Consider the following 16109-nt stretch of genomic DNA (forward strand, 5'->3'; position numbering starts at 1 on the left):
TGGCGTCATAGACTAGGCAGACAACGCGAGGAATAAAATCTAATGTTTCACTTTATTTTTGTATCATGAAAAGTTGTCACACCACGCATGACACCGTGCTTCACAACGACCCGCAGACAGCACTAGGGATAGACCTCCAGCCCGCCGTCCTGATACATCATCTATACATCCCATGCATGTGGTGGTGGTAGCGGTAGCAGCACTGTGCTGTGGCTTGAGCAAAGCCCTCTTCTGCACTCGACTGAGATGTTCAGTCTTCTGCACACACTCCCGCAGGTCGTCCAGGGTCAACGGGAACCTCTCCTTGGCCGAAGCCCAGCTCGGTGGGGCATGTGGGGCAGTATACATGCGAACAGGATTTGCAGACAGGCCACTTACACCCGCGACAAACGGTGAACGTTTTACGGTCCTTCGTCACCGGGCAGACTTGACATCTCTTCCTCTTACTGGCAGGGACCGGCGAGGTCGGTCCTGCCGATGAGGAGGCGGCGGCAGCTGCCCCATCCTCTCCGGGTCGCCGTTGAGGAGGTTGATCGCGACAGCTGGCCATCCATAGATCTTTCACAACCGCGGCAGCAGCTCCCGTGCAGGGCAGACATCGTCTTCTTTCGATCAGCGGAGTCACAAGGGCCCTTCCGAGCTGCTCGAGGAAAAACCTCCTCTTGTTGCGCTTACGCGGCATCCAGTTGGGGTTGACCTCTCCATATTACAAAGGCATTGTAGGAGGAGACGTCAACGATGTTGCTGAAGATGACGAGGGGCCAGCGGGCCATCTTCCTTTTACAGCTGTAGGCCGTGATGACCTTATCCAGATTGTCGACACCTCCTTTGTTCAGGTTGTAATCTAGGACGATGGTCGGTTTGCCGTCGTTTCTGTTATTGATTTCAGCGTCTGTGTGGGGTGTGCTCATGAGTAAAACGTTCTTATTTTTCTTCTCGAGGTAGGAAACCAGAGTAGTGGTGGGAGTGAAGGCGAACTGCGACGACAGCACCCGTCTTTGTCGTCAGCAGCTCGGACAGGAGCTCTTGTTCTTTCGCATGGTGCCAACCATGGTCATGTTTCTCGTCGCCATGAGCTCTCGTCCGAGTTCGTAAGAGGTGAAGAAATTGTCACACGTGACATTGCGATCCTTCAGGCCCTCTGTCACGTCGAGCACGACGCGCATCCCCTGGTTCCTCTCCGGGACTCCGTCCATCTGGTTCCCGGTGTAGACTTGCATCTTCCAAGCGTAGCTTGATTTTGCATCGCACGCGACCCACGACTTGATGCCGTATTTCGCCGGTTTGCTTGGCATGTACTGCTTGAAAGGACACCGTCCTCTGAACGCGAGCAGTTGTTCATTCACGGTCACTTCGGGCCCTGGGTCGTAGAGGCGTGGTAATCTCTCTACCCACATATCCCAGACCTCTCTTATCGCTTAACTTGTCCGTCGCGCATCTCGCCGCTTGTGTCCCCCGGTCGTCAAATCGTATCGACGTCGAATAGGTGTAGAAGAGTTTCAGCTGCATGGTAGCGCGGAAAATCGCTCTGCCGCTTTGCGCGTCCCATAGACTGGCGGCCGCTTCGCCTCGGGACTTGTACACCCCTGCCAGGATTAGCAGCCCTATGTAGGCACGTAGGTCAGTGGCGTCCATGGCTTTCCACTCCTCTCCGCGATTCAGATAACCTTCCCGATTTGTCACGTCCAAGATTACTCTTTCGATTTGTGGCGTGACAAAGAGTAAAAACGCGGAGACGATGTCGTGAGCGTGGGAAATGGCGGGGTCCTCTGGGGGTCCTCTCTGTGGGTCCTCTGGGGGTCCTCTCCGTACTGTCACGTTGCGACAGCAGCCTCGGATTGCTCCGATACGCAATCGAACACCATTCAATTTGGCCGTTTTTCGACAAGAAAGTATCTGTGTCGATTTGAGGGGCTTGGTCGGCGGCGTCATCGTCGTGGTTGACTGCGTCGTACTCTTGCCCGTCTTCTTCTGCCTCTTCTGACATACGCTGTGTACTCTTGCCCGTCTTCTTCTTCTTCCTCCTCTTCTGCCACATTCTCTGCACACTCTTCCCCGTCTTCTTCTGACACATCCTCGGCCTCCTCTTCAGACTCACTTTGCTCGATATTGGCAAACATCTGCTGTAGAACTTGCAGCGCACTGACATCCCTAGCCATAGCTGCGTGACCCTAGACAGAAGCTGTCCTGACCCCACAGAATGTGTGTTAGTAACACTTGCCTACAGCTTACGTGATTACGTGGACAAATGATTCTAAGGACGCCTCCCTAATTCGACCGCCAAAGAGCGATCGCGGATCGTCGAATCGTAAAGGCAGTCTTTGAGCTGTTGGCCTGCGACGACCCTTCTCGGCCGTGGGCTCGACGAAGAGGTCCGGCTGTGGTTTCTCTGAAGTCAGACGTCACGTCGCCCGTCTGCTTCCGAGGCCCGACCTGCCACTTGGCAGACGGGTCCGACTGCGGTTTCTCTGACGCCAGACGTCACGTCGCCCGTCTGCTTCCGAGGCCCGACCTGCCACTTGGCAGACGGGTCCGACTGCGGTTTCTCTGACGCCAGGCCAATTCTCCCGCCGAGAGGGATCGCCAATCGTCGAAACGTAAAAGGCCGCGGTTGGACCAAAAATAAAGTGGACGAGACGAGGTCGGCGACACGCATTGATTTCATTTGTCTCCCGCCATTCCGACCTTATCAATTTAATCTAGGTCAACGTCGCCCGTCTGATTCCGAGGCCGCCGCACGGCCGCTTGGCAGACAGGTCCGACTGCGGTTTCTCCGACGCCTGGCAAATTCTCCCGCCGAGAGGGGTCGCTGATTGTTGAATCGTAAAGGCGTCATTAGACTCAGGGGAGATGTTGGAGGCGTGGATACAACCTTGTCAAGTTGAGAGAGCCCAATGACGCCTACCTAATTCGACCGCCGTAATTGACAACGCAGACACTGCGGTGGGTCACAACGACCCGCGGACAGCTCCACCTAGTGTTAACTAGTGATATAATGTGATATATACACTTTGGGGGCAGGGGGCGGATTTGTAATTGACAACGCAGACACTGCGGTGGGTCACAATGACCTGAAGGTAGCACAAGGGGTAGGTATAGTTTTCGCAACACGACGGTGGGTCACAATGACCCAAAGGTAGTACAAGGGTTAATGAACACCCCTCCTCTAGTGCTACAATGTTGACTCTGACATGGCTTCATTAAACCCACTATTGGAATTTACACTGGCTGTAATCCGGGGAAATAGTCCGTCCTCACAAAAAACACACCACACACACCTCAGGAATTAACATTTTCATTTTGAAGCACAGGGGGGGGGGTTTTAAATCGACTATCGGAATTCAAACTAAGCCTAGTACCTAGTCCATCCTCACAAAAAACACTACAACCACACCTCAGGAATAAAAAATATTCGCACACCCACAACACACCTGGAATGTGATATAAAATGCAGCCAACTGTTAATTGTACAACAAGGAGACATATGTAGACATAATATATACACAAACATTCTCACCGGAATGGGATAAGTGTTAAATGGACTGTTCAATGCGTCTTCCGTAGCAGATTTGTGAGTTGTATAACAACAGCCCAGGTGTAGCAATACGGATATATACACATACACAATGAAATGAGATACACCAACATGTTAAATGTAGGGTTGATTCATACTTTTTATTCACTCCATTGGTATAGTACATACTGTGGAAAATACAGGGATGGGATGATATCTGACACTGCTGTTGTTATGTAAGCCTGAATGTGACATATTACAAAGTGTTAATCCCTGTAAGTGCTACACGTCTCACCGGGTAGTCATGTATACTTTTCACTCCTGGATCGATGTAAGATGCAACCATGGCTAATATTGCGTCAAGATGATAGTAGTCTGTCAACTGTATGTACATGGGTCTGACGAAGTGACTGTCTCTAGGTCCTATCATGGTATCACCATCATCGAGGATAGAGAATGTTACGTTGGCGCTATGTAAGTTTTCTTTCTCATATTTTGTCACGATCCTGTTCTTCAAGAGGAGACAATCGTAAAACTGCTCCATTGTGCCAGTTGATAATATTTCACGGCGAGTTGACGAAAGATGTTCGGGGGACGGAGAGGTCGAGATGTCCACTTCAGTTATGTAAACGACTTGGGTTTTTACTTTTGTGATGACTCCATGGTTAATATGTTGGAAGGTAGTGACAGGAGGGTTAGGTATGTCTGCTTTATTCTTACTTTCTGGATTAGATGGAATCTTCAACTCTTTTTATCTTGTCCATTATGTCGTTTCTGTAGTGTTAAAGTTGTTATTGTGAAAGTGATATTAAACCTCTATGTCCTTCACTAGGTGTCTGATTGGCTGCCACGTCTATCCGTTCTTCAAGAATGACCATCTTGACACAGTCTACCGCTGCCCAACCTACAAAGCTTCCCCGTTTGTCATAAAAAAAAAGTGAATGTTGGTTGTAAGTGAATGAAACTAAATGTGATGTGGTAGAGTGTTCAATTGTACTTTATTCACACTAACACACACACAATCCTCAATGTCAAGAGACATAATGACAATAACAAAGCATGTATTACAGCGTCTGTCCTAGACAGCGTCTGTCCTAGAAGGTCCGACTGCTTTCTCTGTTCCTGTTTGGCTATACTGTCAGATGGGCTGTAACAACAAAACTATCAAGGTTATTTTGAAAAGGATAATAATAGCAATATCATCAACCAGGTTCTTCAGAGGTCAGCAGACTGTCAACGTGTTGAGTGTTCCAGTTCTAAGGTCGTTTCCCGTCGTAGACTGTGAAGACTTCGGAGGTGCTGAGTTTGTTACATTAAGCTGGATTGTGAATTGTAAGGGTTGCCACCCCTGCTCATGTAGTCTCGGGTTAAGAGTGGCATGTTCACAACATCGGACGGGTCTCTATGGAGATCAATTGCGACTCTTTCACAATTCCCCTTTAGGACAGTGGAAGTCAACACCATGGTCACCACGTACATGATGTAGATTATGATATTGAACACGGCTATAGCGCACTCCATATTATGCAATCTCTGAGCACCAGTGATCAAAGGTCGGTACAGTAGCTCCGTGCAGCCTGTGATCACAGACATGAACAACTCAATGTTCATCATGATGAGACATGCCAACACTGTTCCGGTAGTCTTGGTTGCCTCCGAACCCTTGTAAGGAGCCTTGGAATCATCGATTTTCCGTTTGCTGTTGGAGGCAAAATAACTAAGCACTATGCTCACGACCATGGCCAGACATCCGAGTGTGATGAGTGCTATTCCAGCATGTATATAAGCATACTCATAGTCAGGTCTCCCCTCCGATGGAGACCGATGAGCGGAGTCAGCATCTATATTATAGTTGTTGTTGATGAAGTAGAGAATGTTGTTAGGGATGGTCAAAAATCCAACGATCAGAGAGGTGATGACAGCTATGGTGGCTCCCAACTTGCCCTTGAACTTGGCTACATTCACAATGACACCGTTCGGCACCGTTGACATTCTACTGTTAAACAGATCCTTACTTGTGGATATCAGAGACTCGAAGCCTCCAATGTTTGTTTTCCTGCGACTCATGTCACTCAACAGGTCTGAATCAACTGCAATTCTGCAAACTACAACCTTGTGTTCTAGCAAAAGAATATGGTCATCGTAGTAAACGTAACAAACCCAGAACATTTAATACAATGAAGCTCCAAAGACCTGCAATTGACTTCCGAAGCATACGTGGTGTGCTGTACGCAAAGTCAACAACGTTGGTACAAGGTCAAGGGTATCACCAAACCTCTGAATAGACTCAAGTGGTACAAAAAGCTGCATTCGGTTGGTCACAACATGATAAACATGGATATTTACACGAGACTTGTCAAGGACATTAATGCCAACCCGGATAGCTCAATTGAGTGGGTTTCTGATTATCTAAGAAATTTGAACGTTCCAGAATCGAAGGTTTCAAAATTCAAGGAAGCGCTGTTGCAACTCGTTAAGTACAAATCCCTGACTCTGTAACACTCCGGACTCCTATGGGACAATAGTCGTATGTCGATCGGAATAGGTGTTGTAGTAGACAAGGAGTGTAAGGACGTGTTCAATGGAAAAAAGACCATGTGTGATGTAGACCCTGTGTCACGGCTCATACTCACACAGCTGAAGGCTCTGCGTCTTACTCCAATTTGTGCAGGCCTTAAGGTCGCCGGTGTACCTAGACCGGATATGTTCAGTAAACCTGGATCGTACAGGTATCATAACAGCTGTACTAGGGGCTGTAAGGCGATTTGCGACACGGGGGGATTTTACACAGAGGTGGACCTGGTGGCACATGATACTGTTAAGGATAATGTAGCGCTGTTGGAGGTCAAGACTAGGAACCGTGACATTCTAGACGCTGTCACCTTGACACGATACAACACTCAGCTGTGGCTGACATGGGTGATGTTTTCTCTCACTTACCCCAGCATGGCAGAGCGGTCAGCTGCCTACCTGGTGATAATCAGACCGGGGACCAACCAGGTTACTATAAGAAGTTGTTTAAGGCCAACGATTTCTGATAATATCCGCAAGACGTTCCCGTTGCTGAAGTGTTTTTGTTCCCAGGTACTTAACTGTCTCGCTCCTATGTGTGTTAACATGAGAGTAGAAACTAAGCTGGCCTCCTCGCTGAAAAACACTGTCTCCTGGTTAGACCCTACCGATTTGTGTTACAGAAACACACTTTTCAACCAGGAGAAAAGGATGAAAGTTGTTGAGAATTCAGATGACGTCGTATTGAAAATGCAGACTGTTACAAATCAAGATGAATAGTAATAATATACTCACATGTACTGTCCTAATTTAAATGTAATGTCCCATGTGGGGGCAGTTGGGACCATACTTCCCTGCAATAGTCATCCACCTGTGCTTACTATATAACCCACACTCACGGGTGGATGTTAGATACTGACTAGACTCGGTCTGTACAGACCACATACCCGGTTTATTAAGTTTAATTTCATTTTATCGGATAACATCATTTTCTAGAAGGCGAAATGGGGTTGAAACACAATGCTATCCACGCGATGCTAGCTAATCCTCACCTAGCACCATTTGAATTGGTCAACAAACCTTGTGAACAACAGACTTGGACTCTGATAGATCATGTAATGGTAATCCACAAAGTCAAAGCTGTTGACTACATTAAGGATGATTCAGAGGCGTCGATTGTGAATATGGCCAGGAGTCTGGCGTCTCATTACAAATTGGAAGATTCAGGCAGTCGGTGTGTAGTGCTTGTGAAGGATGGAGCAGCAGCTCCGAAGCCGGCTGTGACAGAGGTCAGACAGAAGCAACACCCTGAGCCTCATATAAAGTTCTGCCGACGTAATCTGTCCGCCATTGAATACACCATGATGAAGCTGTTGGCTGACATGGGTATGAAAAACAAGCTGTTTCTAGTAACCGGGTCAAACGGAGACCCAGTCGAGGATGATATAATCGAGGGAAACTTGATCAATAACCTGGTGTCGTTTCACCAAAAGTACTTGGACTGCCAGGAGTGTAAGGACGAAAGCATAGTTGTGACGACACCTGAAGATATGAAACCTCTTGGGTGTGACACACCCGACGGTTGCCATACCGGCTCCATAGAAAGACCTGCAGGATTGAAGGGTGTATTTGTGGCGACTTTTGCAAATCCTGAGACTGTAGAAGTTTCTACAATGAGGGACGCCTGTCTGCAATGTAAGAATGTAGAAGCTGACATTTTACTCATGGAGTTGGCGAACATTCTGGAAGGTAGCGTGACAGTTTGTTCCGGAGACTCGGACATTGTGGCAGTGCTGACGGCTTGTGGACGCGAGGGTATTACTTTGAGACTAGAAAACAAGAGCTACTACGAAGATCAAGACACGTACATGTCGACCTTCGGGGATAATGTGTTCGATAGTCTTGAAAACCGGTCGTCCGAGTTTCTGTTTAAGGAGATGACTTCAACTGACGATAGATTCCGAATGATGTGCGACATCACAGCTGAGGACGAACATCTGCTGCAGACGGCTCGAAAGCAACACGACTCATTCGAGGTCATTTTGGATAAACACGCCAAGGTCGACTTTAAAGAGATGGCAATTAGGTTCTTATACCTAAGCGGGATCAGAGGCTCTGTGTATTCCACCTTCCTAGCTAAGTTTTTCAAGTTGAATGTCTGGAATATATTGGAGGATTTGGGAGTCATCGAAGGTTGTGTCAGTAACAATACAGTTGGTCAAAAATTCAACACACTAGACCTTACATCTGACAAGAGTGTGCTTTCAGGGTATGAATCAAAAGAACCTCCACCCACTGGAAAGAAGAGGAAGATGTCATGTCTACAGGAGAAGGCCGCCACTGAGTTTAACCTAGACAACAGCACAGAAAATGGGGTTGTCAACAACAAAAAAGACAATAAAGTCATGGCTGGCCTCAAACGGTTAAGTACTGCGTACAGGAGGGGCATGGTGCCACAGGGTAGTTATGGACGTTTTTTGAAGTTGAAACAAGCCGGACAGCATTTTTTCATGCAAATAAAAGGAAATATAACACGAAATGAGACGGAGCAAATTGAAAAGGTCTTTTTCATGGCACTATGTGGGACGGATTATAACTATATTCCGAAGATGCTGGGGATTAAGAAATTGATGACGGGAGTGGTAACCAACTACAAGTGTTTTTCGTCTTGGTGTAAAAAGATGAAGAGTCATCTCTGGAATGTAAGCGGTTGCTCATGTCCGAAATGTAACGATTATCACAAAATCGGCCTGGAGTTGGCCGATTTTACAACTGTCGCAGTGAAGACCCAAGCTGAACACTGGACTAAGGCAGATTGTGAATTGATGGTCAAGACAACGAAGTACACCTGTCAAATGTGGAAGCTGAAGTGTCCGAGACCGGGATTAGAATATGGGTTATGTGTGCGTGACGGCGTTGTAAAATTCATCGACAAGTCATCACTTGGCGACTCCTTGGTGACGTGTGATGTAATCTAACGTGTGATCTTGAAATGGTAGCATGACATACTAATGTTCACATTTTATATATGCAATATTATGAAACACAAATTCTACAGTATTGGGATTTCTATAAAGTGTGTTGTGTATAATAAAGTTTATAATCACAACTGTCTGAGAATTTGTCATATACCACATATCACTTTCAACTCGGCATCCATCCTGTCTTGTTACCTCCCAAGGATCGTCATTTTAAAATGTACATTTAATTGAGGATGTTCTTTATTACATCTTTCTACATCATTGAATCGCCGAAGACATCTGAGATAAAAAATCAATTTTCATAAGCATCATCACTTTACCCTAAAATTAATCTCAACCCCTGTAGTAATAAGGCAAGAACGACATAGTTGTTGTCACCCCACCGTGTTTATCACATTTACAATACACAACTGTGAACAATTCAAATGTATTACACAAAGAAAAATACATCTTTCATAGACATGTGTCCATAGACGTCTAACACATGCATGTTATAGGAAGCCACTACCAAAGAGATGAAGCGTCTGGAGGCTGTTGAAATTGTAATGTCACTACACAGTTTCATCAATAGTTTAACCATAGTACTGTCATCATCTTTGTATGTCATGAAGTTGTCATATTATTCGGGAAGTAGTTGTCCTCGCTCCTTCAGTACGTCTAACACAGACATTTTCCATTTGATTTTACGGTTGTAAGCGGGTAGCAGGGGCATTATGAATAGATCTCCGACATTTCTACCAAGTGCACCGCGCACCCTGAATGTCAATCTTATTGCGGGAGGGTCCTTCCTGACTGAAACAAAGTCACGATTACCTCAATGTGTGTGGGGGGGGGAGTTATTATTGATAATATGCCTTATTTTCACTAGAAACACGTTTCTACTCACCAAACTTTCCACGCGGTCCTTTTTCTGCCAGATCTTTAAAAAGATCATGATTCAGCTGTCGGACAACCTTGAGGAATCTCTTTGCTCGCTCGTTTGTCTTGAGGCTGTGTTGAATTAACTTGTACATCATCTTAACCGAATTAGTTTTACTACCATAAGACGCAAGAAGATTATGTTCATCAAAGTCTTTTACCAGAACACTTTCCAATAAACGTCTGGAGCACACATGACGCTCGGCTATGTCGTGTTTGTAGCGGTTCAACTTTCTTTGGGAAGACATCCCGACAACTGTTGTGAATATTGGAGTATACTGGTGTAGGTTTGTTGAGTCGTTATATACTGTATGTGTGTGACCAACGGTTGGATAGATTTGAGTAGTCACAACATCTCATGTATAATATTCTCTTGTAAATTTCCAACCACATATTCACAGTGATACCACAACAGGTTTATATAAAGAATCTGTATAAAAATATGTCTCCCCTGAACCAGGTTTCTTGATGTGCAATTCTATGAAATGTTTGTAGGTTTCGACGACACAGTCAGATTTCCAGTACAGCATGCGCACAGAGTCGTGTTCCTTCAGTAAAAATATTTTTTGACACGAACCGTTGACTTTGATCCAGGTTAACACCAATTCCATCGGCGTGAAACCTCCAAATTCACACAGGCTGTGTCGGCTGCAAGCTCAATGATACCGGATGTAGACATGGTTTTATATGTTGAACGGCGAGCCTCGACCACGGTTAGCTTACATTTAAAATCGTGAGAAGCAGAGCTGATGTAAGAAAGTTTTTAAGTTACGATTAAGGCAAACGGTCATCTGCACTTCCAAGTGTGCAATATGCCAACTTCTAGTGTTTCATGGCTAGCCAAAATGAAGCTGAGTGAAGTTTCCATGGTTGGAGAAATGTATCCAACGCAAGGACCTGGAAACCATTAATGCTGACCTACACAATTGTCAGAGGTTTGTGGCTAAAATGTTGATTCTGAGAGACCTCGATGACAACTTTCCCTGTAATCTTATCCCTGACATATAAGTATGCAAATGCTGAATCACATCTCTAAACTGGTTGTGTCATTCTACATGTCTTTGTTTGTGTAAATGTTACAAACCGTGTGCTGTTTATGAAACTCAATAAAGTGTCTACAATTGACCTACGAGTTTGCCCTATCACCTTAGGACTTGGATCTTTTTTTTTTGCAGAATCATGCCTCTCACACGTAGTACTGCATCTGTATGCAGAAAGAGAACGCTAGAAGAATCATCCGGCCAATGTGATGACTGTTCCCACGTAAAAATTATAGCAAACATGAAACGTCAAATCCTGGAACTTAATAAGTCGATCGACATGGACCGTGTAGCAAGGACTGAGGCTCTCCATGAAAGACACGTAGGACCTTTGAAATGGGAAGGTAACAACATAACATTAAAGGGAGATATAACTATGGTAAACACCACACCCAAGCCCACATCTACCAAAACCGAAATGGACAGGCTGAGCGATACACACAATCAGACTTTATACGAACTGGAGTTGTGTAAAAATGAATTGAAGGACACAAGAGAAGCTTTCCGGGAAGTGTGTGAAGAGGGAGAGACATTGAGGGCTAAGCTGTCAGAGATTCGGACGACTGAGGTCACCGATATCAAGGAAACAGCCGGTGAAACTAACAAGACCGAAGATGTACACCCTCACTTAGACTGGGTAGGGAGACACTATCTGGCGGTGTCAATCCCGGACGATCGCATGTTCAAACCTGGACAGTCTGTCACTCCGGTCGGGGTGTTGCAGAAACTGTTTGAGATGAGGGTTTCTGGTAAACTCGCGACAGGTTTCAGCGTGCTGTTAGAGAATATAAACATCATGCTATCTCACCTCGATCCCGAGTGGTATGCAAAACATTTTGGTTTCTGTGGAGCCTACGTGCATGGCAACAAGTATATAGCTACAGACAGGGTTGACACAGAGGAGTTCGCTTGGATGTTGTTTGAATACAGGGCGCACGCTCCCTTGATCGAAGTGTTAGCGGCGCTTCAAAATGTTCAAAACAGCACAGGAAAGAGTGGGGTGACGAACGCGTCTCTACACATCAGCAGGACCGTGTACAGCTCATTTGTGGCTCTCTTCAGAGACACAGTGTCAAGGGCTCACAAGGCGTTCATGCGCGTACGAGAGAGAGCCCTGACGATGAGGAAGTCTCAGGGTCTAGTTTCAGTGCCTCTCACGGCAGGCTTGTGTGTGGATCAGAATGAATCTCAAGAAGCTTCTCACTCTGTCAAGACTAGAGTCTTGCAGTCTGTACTGGAAGGCATTGACTCTGCCCCTCACATCAACCTCGATTTGGCGAGAGCTGACGTTTCTCACGAAGATCCCCTTGGTTTGCAGCATTCCCTCTCGGCCTTCAAGAAACGTAGAGGGTTGGAGTGTCATGATAAAAATAGGAGGGACTCTGACAATTGGCGTAGTCGGGGATCTCTCCCTTATAAGACTGCAATGGCAAGTGAAAGACGGGTACTCTTCGAAACACCGTGGTCAAATGCTCAACCTGCTCTGTAGACATGCAGAAGGAAGAGTAGTTATTTGTAGTAAAAAATAGATATAGTCAACTATACAAACATGAGTGGTCCATCCGAGCGACTTGAATATGGGCTAAAGCTAGGGGAGTCTGAAAATAAGAGACGATGTTTAAACGAGGAAGACATGAAAAGGAAATCTATGTTATGTTGGCGATGTCTGATTATTGTCAGGTCGAATGGGTGAGGAAAATGGTAAATTTGCACATGTCCCGAGGTGAGGACATTAAACTGTCTCTGATGAGCGGAGACGCTGGATGTGGTAAATCCTACGCCATATCATTGTTAGAGAAAAAGCTAAGACAGCTGGACATCAGTGTGGCTGTGAGCGCCATGACAAACAAGGCAGGGGGTACTCTGATGGAGTCCTGTTCACTCGACCAAGTCTACACGTTTCACAAGATGATGGGTTTAAAAAAGGAATTGATAGACGAGAAGCTTTCATTAGAAGACTTCACGCGACAGTACTGCAAAGTATACTGGAATGTAATTTCCCGTTTCAAAACGCTGAAAGAGGCGAACCTGTCACCTGAGCAGAACGGCGTTAGTCTACAGCATTCATGTAGCCAACTGAGACCTGAATCATGTTCAGTGTGCAGTATAATGTTCAAGCGGATGAGGGTGCCTAGGAAGCTCGCGGATGTTGCCCTTATGGCAGACGCTCCTCCCTTCCTGGGGGTGAACGTGTTGATCATAGACGAATACGGTCTGATAAACACGGAGCTATTCGAGAGGATTCTGTCGTGCCTTTCTCTATTCTACGGACCCGATAAGGGTCCTTAGATAGTATTTTCAGGGAGCGTCTCACAATTGCAACCAGTTAGTTCTACACTGCGCATTTGGGAAACAGACCGATTTGAACGACTGCTCTCTTCCTCGACTCCACTATTTGTCAACAGGCGACAATTCGACGACCCTGGTTACGCAGAAGCCTTGACGTATCTTCAGTTCAACACCGTCACGGAAGAGTCTCCACGCATTTTCAGGAGCCAGGTGTCTGTCAGCAATGTCGATGTTATGGACCCAGACTATGAAGCTGAGAAACTGCGTATCTTCCACCAAGACAAACAGCAGATTGCATATACTACAGCCTACATGAAGAAGGTTAGCCAAAACGCTCGTGTCGGGGAAAAGTTTCTAGCCGTCAGTCGGCAACCAACTTCTTTCAAGGGTCTAAGCGCTAGTTACGACGTGCTGAAGCAGGCTGCTCAGGCATTACCAAAGTTGTTTTCATTGCCCACATACCGTCCAGGGATACACAGTACGGAAAGGGACTATCTGAAGGTGGACAAGCTTTGGGTAGGTTGCAAGGTGCGAATGATTTGGCATATGGACTTCAATGGTATAGAGGTTGCGAACAAAAAGGCGTCAACGTCCATGTCGAGCTTTCTCAGCAGTCAAAAGAGGGCCGGTTGTCACCTCCCGTCCATAGTAGACACTGAAGGTGTCGTGGAAGGCATGTCTTTCAATAGGGAGAGGCTGTATAACGAGTTCTATGTCAGGGGAGGGCAGACCGGAACCCTCTACAAGGTTGCTCCTTCCAATTGGAACTATATGAACTGGAGAGTGACAACACACCCGCTAGCCTGTCTATTGGCAATGAACACATACGACTGTCAGGGTTGCACGGTGCAAGGACAAGTGCTCTACCACCCGCCTATGTGTTTCTCAAGGTCACCAATAAAACCATCGGTCTACGTAGTTCTCAGCAGGGTGGTCAGGAGAGATAATTTGCAAATGACAAACTGTAACTTTGCTGAGACACTTGGAGATGTCGATTTTTACAATGACAAACTGGTGGATTATCGGAAAAGGGTTGAGATGAACTATTCCTCTTGACACGCCTCCGTAATTATACACCCTTCAGTCAGTAAGCCTTATTCAATTTGTCAGCACATACACCACAAACATCCACGGGAAGGAAAGAAGATGAACCAGAGTGCTAGGTGGCACAAGTTAACACTGGAAGAGTTGCTATGTTTGACACCACCCACGGCTCTTGTGGAACTCACTGAAAAACATGAGGATAAACTTAATCGTTTGCAACAGCTGATCAGCGAGGGAAACCCTACACTGTCAGCGGAGAAGATTACCGCACCACCCCAGGCCGGTGGACAAGACAATCTCAATTCGTATATAATTCTAAAGTGGTGTCCTTGGTTTTCGCGGACGTTCGGCGTGTTGTCTGATGGTAACCTTAACATGCTTACGCTGAGGTTGCTGAGGATCAACAGTGAAAAATCCCCTATCCTCCTGGAACTACTTACGGCTGTCTCCCTCGTCCTCAAGCAGCCCAACATACCTTCCCTCCCACTCTGTCAAGATCCATCTCAAGCAGAAAGCTTCCTGTTTGACAGTTGACCGACAATTCGTTTTACTAGCGCATCATCTGCCGAAATCAAGTGAAACCTAACCTTTGTCTACGTAAACGTTGACTATGTCGTCCACCAGAATATACCAACCGATTCGTAGTTACACGCACAATCTCAGTGAACGTCGAATCGCTACCATTGACGTTCCTTATGGATGCTACAAATATGAGTCGGCTATGAACTATCTACCCGGGGGTCTCTTCCATTTTGTAAAAGACGCGTTTTCGTACGTGCCGACACTACATGGACTGAGCGCTGACTTCATTAGGAATCTAAAAGAAGTGGCGGTCTGTGCCGCTGGCAGCGCCATTGCAAACAGACCCTTTTTGAACACCCCGCACCTGTACGAAGTGGAGCTGATTAACACAGGACATGAGTATCTAAGGCAGGGAGACCGTTTCACAGTGCAACTCCCTGACCGAGAGGATGTGACTGCCCAATGGGAGGTGGAAGGTGATCCAGGTTACAACATCTCCGTTAACAAGGGCATCTGGGGAGGAATGTTGGCTACAAGAAGAGTGAACTGTGAGTTTGGTGGAGATGCTGTTGAAGAGGTGATACAAGCTATTAGGCAAGATGAAGACTTCAACGCTTTTCAACTGATTTCACCGTACACACCCCAAAGTATACTTTCAATGATGACGCTGGTAGCCAATGGGGCTGGGCATCACATTATCTCCGATGTTATAAGGAACAGTGCAGCTTTGGCTGTCAACGAAGACTTTAACGCGGCCTTCGTCAGCGCCATCATTGAGGACGACGATGTGAAAAGGTTTCTAAGGACCGTGATGCAACATGCGATGAATATCGTGGAAGGTGTTCAAGGTTTCGCATCAGGACAGGTAGTGCGAGCCTGCAACGGGTATAATTTCAATACAATTAAGACTGGTGATAGATTCATGGCCCAGCTTAATATGAACAGATGGCTTTTGTGATTTTCCACACTGTAAATTACTACTGACTATTCCGTATTACACTGCGCGTAGGAGTGGTCAACTGTAATGTAAACTACCATTGTGTGTTGTACATGGGTGAATAAAATAAAAAGAAACTTCACAAGATGTAAATGACTGTTTATTTTCACAAGATAAGACGACACAGTAAAGAGTGATCAGAGTAGGCTGTAACGTGAGAGTCGACTATATCGTAGTATCTGAAACGTTGCCTATGAGACCACAGGAGGGTTTGATGTTTCGAGTTGACGCTCCGGCTTCCCAAACGTCAGTTCATTACACCTTCGTATAGCCTTTTTGGTTACCTTATCCTG

At 46.1% G+C, this 16109-nt stretch overlaps 1 protein-coding gene across 1 annotated transcript; it reads right to left on the bottom strand.

The window, feature by feature from the left end:
- Positions 1 to 671: 671 nt before the first annotated feature.
- Positions 672 to 1397, bottom strand: LOC134038090 (piggyBac transposable element-derived protein 4-like). The gene is made up of 2 exons (XM_062483682.1): positions 1019 to 1397; positions 672 to 892 (listed from the first exon to the last, which is right to left on the bottom strand). The coding sequence occupies exons 1-2, from the start codon at positions 1395 to 1397 to the stop codon at positions 672 to 674; spliced, it is 600 nt and encodes a 199-aa protein (XP_062339666.1).
- Positions 1398 to 16109: the final 14712 nt, after the last annotated feature.

This window comes from Osmerus eperlanus, chromosome 17 (assembly GCF_963692335.1).
Source record: "Osmerus eperlanus chromosome 17, fOsmEpe2.1, whole genome shotgun sequence".
NCBI classification, from domain to species: Eukaryota; Metazoa; Chordata; class Actinopteri; order Osmeriformes; family Osmeridae; genus Osmerus; species Osmerus eperlanus.

What these genes read in the sequence shown, in the direction of transcription:
- LOC134038090 (XM_062483682.1), bottom strand. Translation starts at nt 1,397, where the DNA reads ATGTGGGTAGAGAGATTACCACGCCTCTACGACCCAGGGCCCGAAGTG. An exon ending in GCGAAAGAACAAGAGCTCCT is followed by an intron (nt 893 to 1,018) that starts GTCCGAGCTGCT and finishes CACCCCACACAG; the next exon opens with ACGCTGAAATCAATAACAGA.